At 31.1% G+C, this 13,193-nt stretch overlaps 1 protein-coding gene across 3 annotated transcripts in view; it reads right to left on the minus strand.

Moving 5' to 3' along the window:
- Positions 1 to 13,193, minus strand: part of LOC143249840 (serine/threonine-protein kinase mig-15-like) — a 97,704-nt gene that overhangs the window by 38,034 nt on the left and 46,477 nt on the right. For all 3 annotated transcript variants that reach the window (XM_076500397.1, XM_076500388.1, XM_076500404.1), the window contains exons 4-13: positions 7,215 to 7,259; positions 5,346 to 5,426; positions 4,335 to 4,383; positions 3,751 to 3,812; positions 3,369 to 3,459; positions 2,903 to 2,975; positions 2,124 to 2,181; positions 1,755 to 1,809; positions 1,178 to 1,426; positions 570 to 645 (exon numbers count right to left, since the gene is read on the minus strand). In XM_076500397.1, the coding sequence (XP_076356512.1) occupies positions 570 to 645; positions 1,178 to 1,426; positions 1,755 to 1,809; positions 2,124 to 2,181; positions 2,903 to 2,975; positions 3,369 to 3,459; positions 3,751 to 3,812; positions 4,335 to 4,383; positions 5,346 to 5,426; positions 7,215 to 7,259 (839 nt within the window). The remainder of the gene's footprint in view (positions 1 to 569; positions 646 to 1,177; positions 1,427 to 1,754; positions 1,810 to 2,123; positions 2,182 to 2,902; positions 2,976 to 3,368; positions 3,460 to 3,750; positions 3,813 to 4,334; positions 4,384 to 5,345; positions 5,427 to 7,214; positions 7,260 to 13,193) is intronic.

A 13,193-nucleotide genomic window follows, 5' to 3' on the forward strand; every position in this document is an offset into this window, starting at 1 on the left:
TGCCAGCTGGCACAGTGCCGAGCCTTGAATACAGGACCATAGTTCATGTATGGAACAGGCACAGCAGTGATAGTGCCAGAGCAAATAGATTTAGCTGTGGGAGTGTATTGAACACAGTTTCTTTGATCAAACTTTAACTAAGAAACAATATATATATATATATATATTAATATCAATATCTGGGTGTTTTCATCTTCATTAGGAAACTTTTATTCATACATCCTACCACACCAAAAAGACCTACTGATTATGGTTAGGAAAACAAATCAGTGAAATGTAGTGACATATTGAGATATAAAAGTGAAAACATCCTGAAGAATGAATGCTAAGACTTAAGTTAACAAATATACTGTTTCTGAAGTTAGTCCTAGTTAAAGTATGATCCAAGAAGTAAAATGAAAATTATACATCGCTTAGCAACACCATTTCTGAAACATAAGTAGTTTAATGTGGTCCATGAACATTAATAGATGTCAAAAATAAATAAACAAACATAAACAAATGTTAATACAGATACACGTTCATTTGAAATTAACCATTCGGTATTAAAAGCTTTCCAATCATACAACCTAGGCTCTCCTGTCGGTGGGGTATCTTCCTCTTCTCCTTCACTCCCACTATATCGGTAAACTTCTTGTGTCTCTCCTATATACATATTCAATATTATTTATTAGCAACGTATTAAATTTTCAACACAGGAATAACTGAAATTATTTATTCTAATTTCAATTTCTGTTGCTTATAAATGTCCGTGTAATATGGAATGAGCTTTATATGACCATAGCATAATATAAAACCATCATCAGACTTACATGTAAGTACAATAATATATACAAGTGACTTATAGACCAGAAATAGTAAACAACTATGAGGTAAAACATTTCAAGCACTGTATAATTAATATTTGATTACTTGAAGACCTATGCTGTACCTGTGCTTCATTATAATGTTGTACACAAAACAAGGAATAGATAATAACTAGGGAAAGACTTGTTACATCTAAGAGCAAAAGTAAAATTTACATGTTGGTACATGAATATGAAGAAGTGTTTTACAGATAAGCAATCAATTAAATAAAATAAAAGCATCATTACCATCACAACAAACAAAAACAGGGGAATTAATAATAACACAGGTAATAATAGCAAGTGTATATCATTTTGATCAAAAGCTTCACCTTTTTTGTATTTGTGGCATCTGTCAATGTGATCTTTCAGTTGGATCCGCACTTGTCGCTCTGTAGGTTGGTCCCTGATGAATGGATGTTTGAGAAGCTGGTCTGTGTATGGCCGATGTTGATAGTCCTTCACAAGAACTGTCTCAATAAAGCTGTGAAATTTTTTTGACCATTTCTTGGATTTCATGCGAGGAGGTGGATTACGAGGAATAAGAAATAATGCTCTCATTGGATGCATGTCACATAAAGCTATTGTAAAGAAGACAGTTTTATTGAGATTCTGGTGTCTTCCATTTTAAACTATAAGTAGAAAAACCACTGTGTAGTATAAAATATCCTTGTAAAATAGTATTCATACTGTTCATAAATAATCCAATTTTATCAATGAGTGTGTATTACAAAGAAGCAAAATAACAAAACTTTCTATTTGTACTGTTTCTACATATCTATCCAAGTGTTTTAATGCTGAAAATGAAAACAAAAGTTTCAGCTAGAAGTTTAAAATATTCTTAAGGTTCAAAGCTTTTACAAAATTTAATAAATGCTTTTATGCAAAAAGTATAAAATATTTACTTACGTGGTTGAGATTCAGCCATTTCTAGAGCAGTTATTCCCAAAGACCAAAGGTCACTCTGAATGACATTAATAGTAACAATTTTAATGACTAAATAGAAAAAATAACAATTTTGCTCAAAACCATTGATTAAAAATATTTTTCATTATGTTTATGATTAACATGAATTAAATTCTAACTTCATAATTCATTATAAGATCACTTATAAAAACAGAATTATTAGTAAATGGTTTGTCTGTACATGTTTTCTAGCGATACATATGATAATTTAATTAAAAAGTAAAGCTGTAATTATTAACATAACAGTATTATGGTTGCACAAACTGGTGTTTTTTTATTTTTAAATAAAATCCAAAATTAGGTGACACTCACTCTGTTGTCGTAAGTAGCATCAGGATTTTCATCGCAAGCAATGACTTCTGGTGCCATCCTATTAAACAAGAAACAAACCATATTATTCACGAGTCAGTATATTAGTCTAGTTAAATGACAGAAGGATCTCACATATACACACACACACATTTTTACGTTTCCAAAAGTAAAAAAAAAAAAAAGGTCACAATACCCTTATGTTTGATATTCTTATTCAGAAAAATTAAACATTCTACCATATAAATTAAATTCCAAGATCAAATTTCTCTAAATTTGTAGATTTAAGCAACAGAACGCAACCAGACAGAGTAATAATATGAACACAGGTCTTCACTTTAAAGCTGCTTGGTTACATCACATTATTAGTATTCAATATAGAGATACAATTAACCATAACAAAGCATCACAACACAATCTAGAGATGCAGTGAGCCAAGACCTTTAATATCGCTTTGAAGTGAGGGCGTGGGTCAAGGTAGAGAAATCTACCTTGATTCAAAAAACTTACAAACAACAGGTAATATTATTCACATACAAAGTGAAATCATCAATAAGACAAAACTAAACTGAATTATACTAAAATATTAAATGTAGTTAAAAATTCATTTTTCATTAAGAAAAGAACCTGTGAAGAAATATACATCTAAGGCAAAAATAATTTTAGAAACACTGCATCATTATTATGTTTATCATAAAGTGGAATTTTTTTTTAAAGCAAATTCTTAAAATCAAACACCTCAATGACAAAGTATAAAACATTATATAAAATAAATGAGTTACCAGTATGGTGTGCCAATGAATGTATTTCTCCTTCCAATTGTTCTGTCAAGTTGGGCACTTACTCCAAAATCAACTGAAAAATTCAAAATTGAAATTCTTGAATCCCACCTATTATGTGGAAAATGTAAATATGCCATTTTTTGCTATAACTCTTGCCTGAAAATAATAAAATTGTTCACTGAAACTCCAGTTTTTCTAATCCATGAAAATTAATAAGAAAAATTTAATAGCATGTATAAAAACTGAGATATCAATTATTGTAACAAATGATATCATCATTCAAGAAAAATGTTAATGTAAAATGCAACAAACAACAGTATGAAAATATAGTAAACAAATAAAATATGAGGTTCTCATGGTGAGTAACTTTTAGAATCTGGAAGAAAAATTTACACTGGAAAATTTTAAACTAAAAAATACTTTGATTTATTAATATATACATAATTATATATTTATTAATTCTCACCTAGTTTTACTTCTGCATTATCTGTAAGAAGAACATTTTGACCTTTTATGTCTCTGTGAATTATCTTGTTTGCATGTAGATGACTAAGCCCCTAAAATTTGAAAAAAATATGAATTTCTATTTGGTTTCATGGACATAGTAACTAGTAAGCTCTATTTTCACACTATAAAATGTTTTAATCAAAGAAAATAATGTTTCAGATGTGGCAAAGTACTTTTTGATGTAGATTTATTCAAAATTAAAAAAAAAAAAAGAGTAATATGTTAAATATACAAACAATTACAATAAAGTTTTTCAAATGCTGAGTGTGTTTTTTTTATTCTAAGCAGTGCTAACTTTAAAACAAAAATCTAGTAAATACAAGAGTGCAAGAAACACTTACCCTAAGAATCTCTCTGCAAACATAGGCTATCCACTCTTCTTTTAAAGACTGCCCTTTGGTTGCTTAAGAGAACAGATTGGCAGAATACTTAAGTTACTTCAAAAAGTGAAACATTGGAAACATAAATCTGTACTTCATAAAACACATAATCTGCTCAAATTGCACAACAATTATCAATAAAAACAGTGTTAAAATAACACAATAAACCAAAAATAGCTGTTTGCTTTTGGTTTATAACTTTATTTCAACAGAGCATTAAAATAAATTATTTGATGACAAATTATTTTGCACAAATGAATTAGAGATTGTTTTAAACATTTAAAATAATAGAAGTCAATAATATATTAGATTGGAGTTTTGTTTCAAAAACGGTTTAAAGTATATTATAAATTCTGTATACATTTTTTTGTTTTTCTACTTGTATATAAACTGAAATTTACTACAAGGAAAAACTACTATTTTCTCAGTATAAAAATGACACATTCAAGGACTTTTGCACACAACAGTACGAAATGTTGGGAAACATTACTACAAGGGCATCTATGCATTATACTTTAGAATGTCAGAAAAACTGACATACTTACACTTTACAAGGTCTGTTACAGAACCTGCCCCACAATATTCCATTACCAACTAACAAAAGAAAGAGTTTAACCAAGTTAATTCATCTGTGAAAAACACAGTACATAGCAATGGTACCAAATTATTTTCCTTTAACAATAATTATTAATTCAGACATTTATTCAAAATAAAAAAGGATTAACTTTGAAAAATGATTGGAAATTATTTTACACCTTAAATGAAAAAATGCAACAAAAGTTAAGAATTTTTACTTGACTTACATAAAACATGCTAGTATATTCTATGAGTGGTCAACCATCTGAACAAAGATAACATTACAGTCTATAATATTATTAGATTAAAAAAATTATTATTATTTGGAAAAATAACTTCTCTAGGAATTATATTTAATTACTTAACATGAAGTGTTAGTCAAAATAAAAACACATAAAAAAGGTGACTTGTGTGACAACAGTAATAAGTATTTTTGGTATTAAAAAATCATATTATAAATGTCTTTTAACTTAAGTTGCATATAATGATACTTTTTAAATGTCTTAAAATGTTTACTAATAATTTAAACTGCACTAAATATGGTGTTCAAAGTTAGCATATGATTAGCTGGATTACAATGATACACACACACACACACATATATATATATATTACTTTATGTCAGTTGCTGCAGTGAAATATTTTTCTTCTCATGATTTATCTGAAAATTCTGTTCTGTGTATCTGTTATTATTTCATTGCAATAGAATGGTTTTGAGTTGAAGATAATATTAAAGAAAACAGCTTCTGCTAATTTCATAGAAAAGCATTTTTTTGAAATGCATTCTTAGAAGTTCTCTAGGACACAATTAATAAAGCTGTAAATCATTAATGAAATGTTATTCACTTACATTGTATATTTGCAAGCTGAACTGAACAAGAAGTAGTAAAAAAAAACTTGTTGTTAAGATTTTATTCAGTACAACAAAAGTGTCTTTAGCCTAAAATTCTAACATGAATACCAGCAAAAACAAAACATACCCACAGTTTGTCATCTTTTCCTGGTGGACTCTTTTGAATAAAAGCGCCATAATATGTTGCAATATTTCTGTGGTGAGAATACTAAAATAGGAAGAAAATCAAGATTCATTTATGAAATTATATTTATATTAAGAATAATACAAAAAAGTAAAACCAATGTAAATTATATATTCATATCATATACCTTTATCAAGTGTTCAGAAGATGTCCTGTAACTTTATACAAAATAAAAAACGTATTTCAAGTACTTTATTACTTCTCCTAAAAATAGGATATATAAATAAAAACTCAAGCAGATTACATGTGCTTTTCAACAGAAAGGGGACACTAAATGTACTTCTCTTTTATGTGCACCTTACTTATAAATATGCTATTTTTGCATTTCTGTACAGAAAAATCTAACAAGAAATTAAAGTGTGGAGAATAAAATATTTTACGAGTACAGTTAGGCAAGTTGATCAATTACTAATCTGCAGCTACCACATTAATTAGCATTTTGTAAACTAACTGGTTAATCAGAATTACTGATTTATTGGTTAGTATTATAAAAATAATAAACTAATCAAAATTAGTGATTCCAATTATTACAGTTTTGATTTTTTTCTAACAACTGCATGATTAATCAAAATCACTGTTAGTTTGTCATGAAAATAATCAACAAATCATAACTGTGATTCCTGATTATTTACTGTTTTTGATTATAACAACAATTCAAGTAATCAAAATATTAACATTATGTTTGTTGTTAAGTACAAAGCAACGTAGTGGGGAAGTCTCAGGTTCATTCCCATAGCCACTAAACTAGCTCATTCTGTCTTTATTAGTTCAAAACTACTATTTAGAGCTCTCTGACAACTTAATGTAAAATAAAGTGTAAATCTATTTATTCTTTTATGCTGTGTTATACTTTTAATTTATAAATATGCCAGGGTATTCTTCAATATTGTATAAGCAAGCATGGATTTAGGGAAAGGATCAAGGGTTTCTGGATTCTGCGTACATTTCTTTCCAGAAACAACTGAATTTTTTTTATGTTAACTGGCACAGATCTAGTGGGGAGAAGGTGTCTTAGAAGTCCAGGCTTCCTTTCATTATTTTCAGAAGTTAATAACTGTAATCTTTATTACTTTATAAGCAAGTACAGATCTAAAGGGGTGGTTTGGAGAGCCAAACTCCTCCACCCATTTTTTCAAAAATCAATAACAATTATTTAATGTTATATAAGCAGGTGCAGGTCTAGGTATGTGAATTTAGGGAAAGAGTCTAAGAGAACTTTTAAAAACGTTTTAAAACTGGCATCCTGTTTATGAATGCTATATTTCTTTCTAAATCACAACTATTTATTTTAAGAAGTTTAAGATTTGAAATGCTTGTGTTTAACTTTTTATTTTCATATCGCTCACATTACTACACATCACTGAATTACAACTTGACGAGACTATTCAAACAGGGTGGCTGGATTTTAGAATGAGCTACCTTCAATGGTGGTGGAAGCAGAAAATTTAATTGAGTTTAAGAAATGACTGGATGAATACATGAGTAGTAAAGGATTGTTATAGCTGTAAACAGAAAGAAACATCCCTAATAGGCTAATAACCTCCTTTTTGTCCCTTTAAAATGTTTATGAACTTATGGATGTGTGTGTGTGTGTGTGTGTGTGTGTGTGTATAACAAAAATTTACCTACAATAATTTTTTGTACAAGAAAAAAACAAACAGAAATTAAGATAATGGTTATATGAAAATGTTTTCATATAAAAATAAACTAATTTTTTCTAATAAGTTCAACATTATTGTAAAATATTGTAATGAATAATAACGATTATTAATTAAATATGGCTGAGGTTTACTGTCATCATCACTGTCCTACCTTTTTCAGAACATTTATTTCAAGTTTGATTTCTTCCTCTTCATCCTGAAAAAAAAAAGTGTTGACCATGAAATAGCTTCATAAAAAGTATCACAGAGTTATAATAACACCTAAAATGCTTACTTGTAGTTGAAGAGGGAGTTTAGGTTTCAGTCACTTCACTATAAAGTACTTCTTTTTATCTTTATCTACCAAGTGTGCAAGACCTACATATGACTGCACAAAGAAAAACAAAACCACAATAACTCATACTTGTGAACTTTCCTTAATCTTATAAAGGGAGTAATAAACAGTGAAAATAATGTTGAGTTAGGATGTACCAGATTGAGGTGTTAAAGACTGTCAAGGAAACTAAGTGTTGATGCATCATCTTTCTTGTACTTAGTGGTGAGAATGGTAGGACTAAGGGACACAAATATAAATTTTGGCATATTAGAAGTTATCTTCAGCTGAGGTAGTTTTACTTTTCTAACAGCGTGGTTGGTCTATGGAATGGATTGCCTTCAGATATTGTGTAGGTAGTACTTTCAAATGAGTTTAAGAGAAAGCTTGATAACTATATTTATAAGGACTGGGGCTTTGAAGTTTATATAATAGTTTTAGTTCAGAGGATGGGACAGCCAAGATGGACCAATAGGTTTCTTGTTATCCCTAAACTTTGTTATATGCTATTTCATATATAAATAGTACACCTGCTTTACTGATTTGTAAATAGATAAATCCTTTGTTAACAATTATTGACAAAAACGTTGTTTACTTATTCTTTTTTTATGTTTCATTCCACTTTCTTCTTTGGACAAAATGAATTTAATATAGGTGTCTCTCAAAAGGTACAAACCAGTTAACTCATTATATTTTCTCAAGTGGAAAGGACAGAAGTGATTACTTGCATTTAAAATAAATGTGAAATCCTAGCTATCATTCAATTTATCACTTGTCACTGAGATATACTGATTTGGAGAAATTCCTCCCTTCATTATTAAGTCTGGACAAGGGCAAATCAAACATAATAGAAATAGGCTTCAGAAATTGTTTAAATTCATTTTTATATTTTGAGGTTAGACAAAATAAGTTATGTAATTGTCTTTGGTCAGTTGTCATTTTTTTGTAATTAAAAATGGAAATAAGTGGTTAACTTTATTAATCAAATGTAACATTGCTACATTACACACTGACTATGTCAGTGAAGATTTAAAAAAATTTATACGAACAACTTTAGCTAGTTTTATTTGTTTCTTTATTGAATTTTGCAAACAAGCTACTGTAGTTTATTTGCAATATTCCCTAATTTTGAAGTGAAAGGATAGAAGAATTATATTTGCACAATGGACTATCTGTGTTGTGCCTGCCACTGGTACTTAAACCTGTTTTTAGATTTATAAGTCTTCATCTTTGCCACTTGGGGCAAAAACAAACAGAAGGCAACTAGTCTACACCACCCATGCTAACTCATTGACTATCCTTACCAACAAATTTAACCGTCATATTCTAATTTTCTAGTGTTCTCCCCATACTGTAAGATAAGCACCATATTACGCGAACTATGAAAATAAAACAGTATAAAATAAATGCTTGTTTTTCGTTTTCATCAGATTGCTTTTTTATATAATAATATTCCCACAGGTACCACAATTCAGGTATTCGTCGTTTGAGAATATGTATTTTCAAGTTCATGAACAACTAGGATAATCTATTACAGCTTTTATAATTTACAGCAAGTTGTAAGAAAATATAATTATTCAGTAAGCAAACTAAAAACGAAACTATTAATTGTCATATCTTTACAGTGAGAATTTATATATGTTTTCTTGTTTATTTTTAGTATTTAAAACTTATTAGACTGACACAGGAGCCAACAACTAAGATCCAAATAACGTCATTGCCGACATTTGTAGGTGAACTGTGTTCTCGACTTTCCAAGGTGACGGTAGAAAAAAATGTACTCCTTTACATTGATGTTTTTTACGTGATGGTTCTAAGAAAGCAAATGGTAGGGCTAGAATCTTTAATATCCGCTCAATTGCGACTAAAACTAGTTTCTGGTAGGTAGAGTCATTTTTAACAAATAAAATACTTTCCTTTTCGTCTTAATAAACATGGTGGAAGCTTTATACTAAATCTCCTTTTATTATGGGTACCGAAACAAAATTCGCAACTTGTTGAATCTATGATGAATCAGTAGTTAAACCTATTTTTGAATATGATTTCATTGAAACCGAAAATAAATTCAAAATATTCAGTCACGTTCAATACTGATAAAAACAAAATATTCAGTGTGTCTGAATTTCATTATTATCAGGAACTTAATTGGGAGCATTTTTGAGATAAAATATTTTATTACGTTCTGCAATTACAGGTGAGTGAGGTTCACGTGACTTTTTAGTGTACGATACATAACTGGTCTCTTATCGTTATTCTTCGCGCAAAGCTACTCGGCGAATAAATGTTCTAGATGACATAATTTTGAAATTAGAGACTAAACAGAAGGCAACAAATCATTACCCCCAGCCTTCTTTTGAGCTACTTTAATCAAATACGTCATTTCACAGCAACTTCTATAAAGCGTTCAAGATCCCAAACTTCTCATTTCATTTTATTTGTTTTGCTATAACTGATGCTAGTATTCTAATTTATTTCGGACGAATCTCCGATTTATTATATTATGTACGTTACATACTATGATTTCAAACAGAAGGAAATTTGAATTTGAATTAGTAGTTAATTAAATGTTAAAATGAATAAAATTTATAGTTGCTAACAAGATTGATGCACAATTTTAGTTCTTAATACAAATACTTTTTAATATATAAAAACAAACAATACAACTTATAATAACGGCTATTATAAATAATTATTTACATACAACAATTGTACAAACACACAAACAATATTCAGTCTTATATCTGAACTGAAACTGAATATTCTATCAACAGTCCAGGTCCACGAGACGCAAATTACTTTTGTTGATACACAGATACACTTCACTTGACGGAATTGCTAGCTAACACTATTCTTCAGATGCAAGTTTTCTGTTGAAGTTATGCGATGGCTTGGTAACGTCCGAAGTTAATTCTTTGAAGTTGAACGATTCGTGATGTTCGAAATCTATAAAATGTTCCTAGTCAAATATCTGAAGTTTTCCCAGTAATAAACGTTAATCACAAGTATAGCTTCCGATGCTTATAGTATACTGACTATACTTAGCCATGCGATGGCTAGCCTTTAAACTCATCAGGCGAGTTTCTCGAAAGTTCAACAATATTCGAAAGTACGATAATATTTTCGTCCAACATATTGTTGATTTTCATTCTCGAGAATCTTCTACAAATTCGAGAAAAGGCGTGACATGCGCAATAGATATTTAACATGATATATTAATGCATTAAACTGAAACAAAGTATATATCGAATTAAATGCATAAGCGTAAATCCGTTACACCATCCCTTTGATATATATATATATATATACACACACACACACACACACACACACACACACACACACACACCCATATACATTGATAAGAATACATTAAATACAATAAACTGTCAAAGAATTATACAATTTCAAAAATCATGACAGTACATAACTGTCAAAACAAATAACCTTATAATAATAAAATTACATTGCACGTGAAAGTGCATCAGCACTTATCTTCAAATCATACTCTTTGGTGTTAAACTCCAATTTACGAGCATTCTGTTTTTGCCCTTCATTTGGTTTAAAAACGTTAATGGGTTGTGATCAGTGTAAATGACGATAGGTAGTTGAGATGCAGATATACATACACACTAAAATGTTCTAAAGCTAACAATAAATCCAATGCTTCTTTTTCCACAGTTGAATAGTTCTTTTGGTTTGAGTTATTTTTTAGAAAAATAAAATACAGGGTATTTAATACCTCTGTCATCTTATTGCAACAGAATGGCACCAGCACCACAATCGTTGGCATCAACAGTTAATGCGAAAGACTTGTCAAAGTCAGGTGCCATCAACACAGGGTAAGTGCACAATGAAAATTTAACATTTTCAAAAGTAGGTTGGCATGTTTTAGACCATATGAACTTTTGATTGTTTGTTTTGTTTTTGAATTTCGCGCAAAGCTACATGAGGGCTAACTGCGCTAGCCCTCCCAAATTTAGCAGTGTAAGACTAGAGTGAAGACAGCTAGTTATCATCACCCACCACCGACTCTTGGGTTACTCTTTTACCAACGAATAGTGGGATTGACCGTCACATATAACGTCCCCGCTGAAAGGACGAGCATGTTTGGTGTGACAGGGATTCGAACCCGCGATCTTTGGATTACGAGTTGAGTGCATTAACCACCTGGCCATGCCAGGCCGTGTGAACTTTTGATTTTTCTTCAATAGGTTTATTAATGGAATAGTGATGTCAGTAAATTTGTTTACAAAACTTTCTATAATAATCAGCCATTACCAAAAATCCCAAACTTTTCTTGGTTATATGGGTTAGATAATTCATAGTGCATCAAACTTTGGCTTGAATTGAAGAAATATGATCATGACCTACAACATGACCTAAGTAAACAGCTTTGGCTTTACAAAAGTAACTTTTTGCCAAATTTATAGTGATATTAGCTTAATTAAACCTCTCAAAAACATTACATAATACACATAGTGTTCTTCCACTGTGTTACTGTAAATTACAATATCATCAACATAAATTCCAACATCTGACAGATTGTTTAGACACCGATTCATCATTTGCTGAAAAGTTGCTTGAGAAATGTTCACACAAAACGGGCTCCCAGAGGAGTCTGAAGACTCACATCGCTAGAAACCACGTTTTGATACCCGTGGCGAGCAGAACACAGAGAGCCAATTTGTAGCTTTATGCTTAATTCCAAATAATCAATCAACCCAAACGGCTTTACCTGTACTGTATAATCCATCAGGATTAACAAAAACAATTTCTTTTGCCCTGTCAGTTAGAGAAACAGCTCAGTATCCCTTCAGTAAGTCACATTTTGTGATACATCTGACTATTCCAATTTTATCAATACGAGGTCTGTTCAAAAAATACGCGGACTGTTTGAATTACGCGGCTCCAGTTGGTTCCAGGAGAATCCGCTTGGTGTCGCTAGGTTCGCACAGATCAGCTGATTACGACGCCATTTCCCTATTGCAGATATCTTCATTTGTGTATTAGCTACGCGGTTTTAAGTGAAATGCGATTTTTTCGTTTGGTGGATTTCAGAATGAATGACCTGAAGGAGCAACGACTTGCTGTGAAATTTTGTGTTAAACTTGGAAAATCTGTGACTGAAACTTTTGCTATGCTTAACACGGCTTACGGTGATGTTGCTATGAAGCGTACGGCATGTTTCAAGTGGCATGAACGTTTTAAGGATGGTCGACAGTCCATTGAAGATGATGAGCGTCCTAGACGTCCTTCCACGTCAACTGACGACCCACACGTCGACAAAATCAACACCCTGGTGCGGGCAAATCGACGTCTGACTGTCAGGAGCTTGCTGAAGAGTGTGGGATATCAGTTGGATCTTGTTACGAGATTTTGACCGAAAAATTGAAGATGCACCGCGTTGCTGCGAAATTTGTGCCTCAGAACTCGTGAGTTTTTTGGCCACACACTCGATCACTGTTCTTCCCCACCTCCCTACTTATCTGACCTTGCTCCTTACGATTTATTCTTGTTCCTCCAATTTCAAAAGACCCTTGAAAGGAAGAAGATTTGAGACGATTCCCGAGATTAAGGCAAATGCGACGAAGGAGCTGGAGAACCTTACAAAAGAAGCGTACCAGGACTGTTTCAACAAGTGGAAACACCGTTGGGATAAGTGTGTGCGTTGGGGAGGAGAGTACTTTGAAGGGGTCCCAGACCTGCAACTTCTAAATAAAGTACATTTTATTTTATGACGTCAGTCCGCGTATTTTTTGAATAGCCCTCGTACAATCCCCAGTTCTTGGAATGGGATAGGAATCTGTCTTTGTCAAA

This window comes from Tachypleus tridentatus, chromosome 1 (genome assembly GCF_004210375.1).
Source record: "Tachypleus tridentatus isolate NWPU-2018 chromosome 1, ASM421037v1, whole genome shotgun sequence".
In the NCBI taxonomy this organism is placed as follows: domain Eukaryota; kingdom Metazoa; phylum Arthropoda; class Merostomata; order Xiphosura; family Limulidae; genus Tachypleus; species Tachypleus tridentatus.